The following is a 6,076-nucleotide window of genomic DNA, read 5'->3' on the forward strand; positions in this document are numbered from 1 at the left end:
ATGGGTGCTTTGGACAAGGATTTGTGCCTCTTCTGGAAGAGCGTGGCGGACGCCAATATCACCTTCCTCACCACTGCGCTCATCTCCTTCAAGTCCTTCGAAGATCAACTCGAAGTTCGCATAGGTTAGAGCTCACCTCAGTGTCTAAGTCATTATACTTGACGTTACTTCTGCTAACTATTTCTGGGCGTCTTGTCTGCTGTGCACAAGACTTTGGTTTTATTTTCTGCACCACTTATCTGCTTTTGTTGCATACTGACTTATGTGTTTATCTTTCCCCCTGAGCTAATCCATGTACCTTCGCAATATGCATATCGTATGTTGGGCAAGGGAAAACTAGCTGAGCTGAGGGCGCTCGCCCGAGCCCATGGGTTGGCATCGGGTTCTCAGACCGTGCCAAATTCAGAGGTGGAGATCGCCGCTGCTCAGGGGCAGATCGCCCCCTAAAGGCCCAACTCCTTCAGAGGCCCAGCCCGCCCAACAGCGCAAAAAGCTCATCCTCAGGAAGCCAAAGAGGAAAACCCCTCAGGTGGTCCAAGAGGATGACGAAGAAGACGATGAGGCGACTGAAGATGGCCTTATCACCAAGAGGAAGAGGGTGGCGCCTTCTTCACCATCTGCTCCACCTCCTCTTCCAACATCAACACCACCTTCCACACCAGCTCCACCTCCCACACTGCTTCCTGCTCCAGCTCCCACCTCGCCAGTCCAAGCAGTTCCTCTGGCATCTGCGCTTCCTGTGGTTGAGGCTGCCGAGCCCAACTTTATGGAGAACCCCCCGAGCGCCTCCACGCCCTATGTAACAGCTGGAGGGGGTCCTCCTTCAAACGCCTCAACCGCAAACGCTGCACCAGTCGGGGATGAGGGTGCTCACAATTCGCCTATCCTCATCACTGAATCCCCGACATCGCCACCACACCAAGAAGCACCCATTCAAGAAGGTGGTGGAGAGAACCAACAACAAGCTCCCCCGGTGCCTCCACAAGCAAGCCTCTCTCTTGAGGTCAAAAGGGTGTGGGAACCCTTCTCAGCAAAACTGAAGATGATGGCGGAGGATTTCCCTTCCATCATAACCAAAGCTGTGGAGAGTTCCAGCAAGAAGCTCCAAGATGACATCTTTACGCTCCGAGAGGAGAACCGCACCATCAGGATTGAGGCGGAGAGGTTATCCTGCAATCTAACGCTCACCGAGATTGATCACTCACGAGTGGAAGATGCTATGAGCACTGAGCTCCGGGTGGCACGCAAGGAGGCCACCGATCTACGCCATAAGGTGCAGCTCTTAGCTCAAGAGAAGATCGAGCTGGAGAGCAAGCTGGTACCCTATCGCGTCAAAGTGGCTAACCTGGAGGCGCTGATCAAAGAAGATGCTGCCAAGGTAAAAAACCTCGAGAAAAGGTCAGCCGATCGGGAGGTCTTTTTGGGTAAAGTTGAAAAGGAAAGAGACGACACCATGGCCAAACTCGCCAAGGCCAAAGAGGAAAACGGGAAGATCACCACACAGCTGGTCCAGGCGCAGGCGGAATCCAAGAAGGTTACTGAAGACCTTCTTCAGGCTCGGGAAAACATTGAAGAACTCAAGAAGCAAGCTGAAGAGCTGAAGCAGCAGAACGAGGGGCTCAAGAAGCAGATCGAAGAACTTGAGCTGAGCTCCGCCCAGATTCTCGCTGCTGGATTCGACGCTGCCTTGGAGCAGTTCGCCTGCCTGTACCCCGATCTGGACCTCTCCATGGTGTCTCTCAACAACGAAGTGGTGGACGGGAAGATTGTTCCTTCTGAAGACTAGTTGCTTCCCTCCATCCACTATTCCTTTGCTTTCTCCCTTACACACACTTGTAATAAACTTTCCCTTTTTCTGTACATGTATCTCGAACTTGTACCGTCCCGTATCCGGGCGTTGACTAAGTCAAGGTCAAAGTCAACGGCTGAAGAGTCAAAGTCAACACAAGGCGTCGCCTAGGTGGAGAGACGCCAAGTGCCAGCATCGCCAAGAGGAAGCGTCGCCAAGGCAAGGCGTCGCCCAGGTGAAGGCGTCGCCCAACCAGGGCGTCGCCAGAGCAAATAGGGCATGAAGCAAGGCAACATCCAACTCCTCAAGTTTTCTTACCTCTGCCTCCAAGCAGCATCCAACTCCTCAAGTTTTCTCCGCTGCACCTTGGATGTAAGAGCCGCCTCCTGGAGGCCAATGTTTTGGATTTGATAGGAGGTGAGCTGGGCTAGTTGAGCGGCATGCGCCTGTTCCAGTTCTCGCGCGTACGCCTCAGCTCCCTTCCTGCCCTCATGGGCCAGTTTTAGCAGAGATTGGGAAGCTTCCTCCTTGAGTCCCCAGTTTTGCTTCTCCTCCTTCAACGCCACCACCTCTTGTCTCAGCTTGCGAAGAACCTCTCTCCCTTTGATAGCATTTCGAGCCTGAGTGCGCCACTTGATTGCCACCACCAGGAAGGCCCCCATATAGTAAGGCATGCCTCCCCCTTTTTGAGGATCAGTCGGTGTCATTCCTTCGGTGAAGCCCTGCGTCAACTCCCTATGAATGGAGCGAGGAATCCGGGGTTTGCGCGAAGTCGAGCCAGGGAGTGATACAGGAGGGGCGGAGCCCGACACTTCAGCTGCGTCACGATGCGGCAACGACGAAGGTGGGGGAACCGAGTCAATCCTTTCCTCTCGCTCCTCGTGGGCTGGCGGAGGCGGCGGTGAGGTGGCACTGGGAGGATCGTCCTTGAGAGAGTTTCCATCGCCGGGGGGCGCGACGGGTGAGGCAATGAGACCCGTAGCCCTCCTCTTATGGGAAACCAGGGCAGAACCCGAGTCTTCGCTGTCGGAATCTACTATCAACACCCTTTTCCCTTTGTTAGGACGCGCTGAGGCAGGGGTTGACGCCATGGCTAATGGAACCGCAGCAATGGGATGAGGAGAGGCAGATGGTGGAGGGATCGGTAGGGAAGCAACGGTGGGCTCGTCGGAGGCGACGACGTCCCCACCTTCCTTGGTAGATTTTGCCTTCTTAAAAAATTTGGCAAGAGCCAGCCGCCTGGAGGAAGTCATCACTGAACCTGCAACAACGAAAAATAGTAGAGTAAAGGTTGGTTCAGATGAAGCAGAAGGGAATTTCTATGGCCAAACACACGCAGACAACCACAACAACTAATGTATCATAAACAATCAAGGGCAGATACCAAAGTAGGTAGACAGCCCATGGGCGTTGAATTCGTTCGCGATGAGTTTGGCGGTATCGAAGACTACCCCCAGTCCCGCCAAGGCTTTGCACACATCCCGGTCGGAGGGGGTAAGCTCATCCAAAGCCAGGGCCTTCATGGTTATGGGCTTATCCGTCCAGTATAGGGGAAAGCCCTCTAGGATGGTAGGATCGCGCTTGGTTGCACGTACCTTGAAGAATTTCCCCTTCCATCCTTTGAACGAATTTTGGAAGAGCGTAAGAATGATGCGCCCTGCGATGCCAGAGAAGCTCATCCATAGGCTCTTCCCCTACTTCTTTACCTCGAAAAAGTGAAGAAAAACGTGTACAGAAGAGGGAACACCTAGATAGCCGCAGAGAATTTGGAACCCCCTCACGAAAGCCCAACTGTTGGGGTGGAGCTGGGCGGGAGCAGTGTTTATCTCTGTAAGTAGCTCTTTTTCGAAAGAAGTGAGGGGCAGACGCAGGCCCACCCTCTTGAGCACCATTTGATAGAGGAAGAAGAAGGGGCATCCCCCAGTATCCCGTGAGTCCGCACAAACGGGCATCCCAGGTCGCACCCGGCTTACCGGGACTTGGGAGTCATGATTTTTGTGAAAAGCGTTGAAATTATAAAGCGCAGGGTCCCCCCTGTGAGCCTCCACGTCCTCAACAGAGTTTAGGAGGGAACATTCGTCCAGAAGTTCATCGGGAGCCCAGTCGTATTCGCCCTTATAATAAGATTTAGGGAGCGGGGGAGGCGCGACGGTCTTAGTTTTCGCCATCAATGCCAAAGCTGAAGATCAAAAGAAAAAGAAAGGGTTCAGAGAAAAGGGGTTGGGAGAAGAAAAGGGAAAAAATGGAAGGACCCTAGGAGCGCCCTACCCACACGAGAGCGAAGGGGAGTGAGAGGAACAGAGAAGCATACAAACGATATCCAAAGAAATGCGGTAATATGGACAGTCCCAGGCAGTTCATACAGTGAGGATAATCATCAAGGAGGGAAAAAACCGTACCTTTGGGGGGCTGAAGGGCGTGGAGAGCGGAAGCACGAATGAACAGGGGTCGCGAGAGAAGGGATTCAGAGAAGATGAACAGTGAGAAAGGGCAGTGAAAGTGGATGTAACAGTAGTGGCAAGCGCGGGGTTTGGGTAACTTAAACGTTACGAGAAGCGCGAGGGACAACAAATGATAACCGTGTGATGATGCCACGTGTTGCAAGATTAAGCGCTCAAGGGGAGCGCAAGAGGTTCTTAAAGACGACCGCACGATGAGCCACGTGGCACGCGATTAAGCGCAGGCTCAAAGGACATTATTTTTCCCATTTCAGGGGATGTCCAATCAGCCATTAAGAATACCCCTGTGGTTCAGAAAGTGTCACGTCAGTAATTCGAAGAATTGCTGAGTCAGCAGAGAACGACACGTCATCAGGAAGGCACGTGGACGGCGTGGGCGAGGCTTTAGTCTTTGCGCTGAAGACAAGTCTTCGGCTTAAGACTGGGGGCTTGTGTACCGTCCCGTATCCGGGCGTTGACTAAGTCAAGGTCAAAGTCAACGGCTGAAGAGTCAAAGTCAACGCAAGGCGTCGCCTAGGTGGAGAGACGCCAAGTGCCAGCATCGCCAAGAGGAAGCGTCGCCAAGGCAAGGCGTCACCCAGGTGAAGGCGTCGCCCAACCAGGGCGTCGCCAGAGCAAACAGGGCATGAAGCAAGGCAATCACAGTGTGGTTCCCCGATACCCATGGGTAGGAAAGACCATGGAGGGAGCGACACCGTGGGAAGGCCCCAGGACCCGATAGTCGGGAACGCGATAAAGGGAAGGAAGAGGTGGCTTCAAGGCCATAGTGATAGCATCAGGGTAGGGCAGCCTGACTCGTGAAGTACCCCTGCCGCCCCAGAGACGCCTTCGGGACAGATACGACCCAAGAGGAAGGTCACGCCCAGGGTAATCGGGTGCGGGGTACGAGAGGGAGGCAGATACGCTCTCAAAGTAAGTGACTAGATAATTGGGGGCATGAGTTGGCACCCAAAAAGTCACCCCTAGCGCAGTAGCACTCCCAGCAGGAGGACTCACACGCAGAAACGTCCCCAGGTGGGCAGAAGCGCCCCCAGATGGGGTCATGGCGTCGTGAGGCCCTCCATGTGTACAACAGCCATGTCAGAATGGAAACACCCCTTGGTCAGGTGCCAGGTAATTAAAGTCATTCAATATAGTTTCCGTTTCGAGCGTTCAGGCACTATGATGGCTCCCAAGCGTTTCAACGTCTTAAATGCGCTACGTTTTCTAATTAAACGCTTTAATGAGTGCGTTACGTTTGTGATTAAAAGCGCTTTAAGGCGCTTTAAATGCTTGTGAGGTTTAAATAGCGCGGGGAATGTTGGAAACGGGGTTCGAACTTTTGGCAAATTTACCAGAGAACTCTCTAGTTGCTTGCTCGTGCTTAAGGTTACGTACAAGAGACTGGGGAAAGATCTTTGCCTGAGGGAGAAAACACACACACATATACACAGTTCTTCTTACCACCTTCAGAGTGCCATACGCAGTGCTCAGAGACGTAGGTGAACAGTTTTGGTGTTTCTTGCTGGTTGACTTGAGCGTCGGAGTGCAAACGGCCGCTAGGGCGCCTCTTTGTCCTCTTTTTTGCAGGAATCCACAGGTAACCAGTGGGAAGGAGTCCCTAGCTGACGGTTGAGGTCGCGCACGAAGACATCCCGGTCAACCGGACGGAACATAACTAATCATACTTTATTATAAAGTCTTCTTCTTTGTCTGCCTTATCTTTCCTCGTATAATTCACTTCAACGAAATTAACTTAGTAACTCCATGAACGCGATTCTTAACTGCTTCGAACCACTGACTTTCGAACAACAATCACTCTAACAACTTGTAATTCCAAGGTAATGAA

General features: G+C 52.7%; 1 protein-coding gene across 1 annotated transcript; it reads left to right on the forward strand.

Moving 5' to 3' along the window:
- Positions 1-1,045: 1,045 nt before the first annotated feature.
- Positions 1,046-1,779, forward strand: LOC137809177 (uncharacterized). The gene is made up of 2 exons (XM_068610314.1): positions 1,046-1,626; positions 1,752-1,779. The coding sequence occupies exons 1-2, from the start codon at positions 1,046-1,048 to the stop codon at positions 1,777-1,779; spliced, it is 609 nt and encodes a 202-aa protein (XP_068466415.1).
- The last annotated feature ends 4,297 nt before the right edge of the window (positions 1,780-6,076 follow it).

The sequence above is a fragment of the Phaseolus vulgaris genome, chromosome 2, assembly GCF_000499845.2.
Source record: "Phaseolus vulgaris cultivar G19833 chromosome 2, P. vulgaris v2.0, whole genome shotgun sequence".
In the NCBI taxonomy this organism is placed as follows: Eukaryota; Viridiplantae; Streptophyta; class Magnoliopsida; order Fabales; family Fabaceae; genus Phaseolus; species Phaseolus vulgaris.

What these genes read in the sequence shown, in the direction of transcription:
- LOC137809177 (XM_068610314.1), top strand. Translation starts at nt 1,046, where the DNA reads ATGGCGGAGGATTTCCCTTCCATCATAACCAAAGCTGTGGAGAGTTCC. An exon ending in CAGAACGAGGGGCTCAAGAA is followed by an intron (nt 1,627 to 1,751) that starts GCAGATCGAAGA and finishes TCAACAACGAAG; the next exon opens with TGGTGGACGGGAAGATTGTT.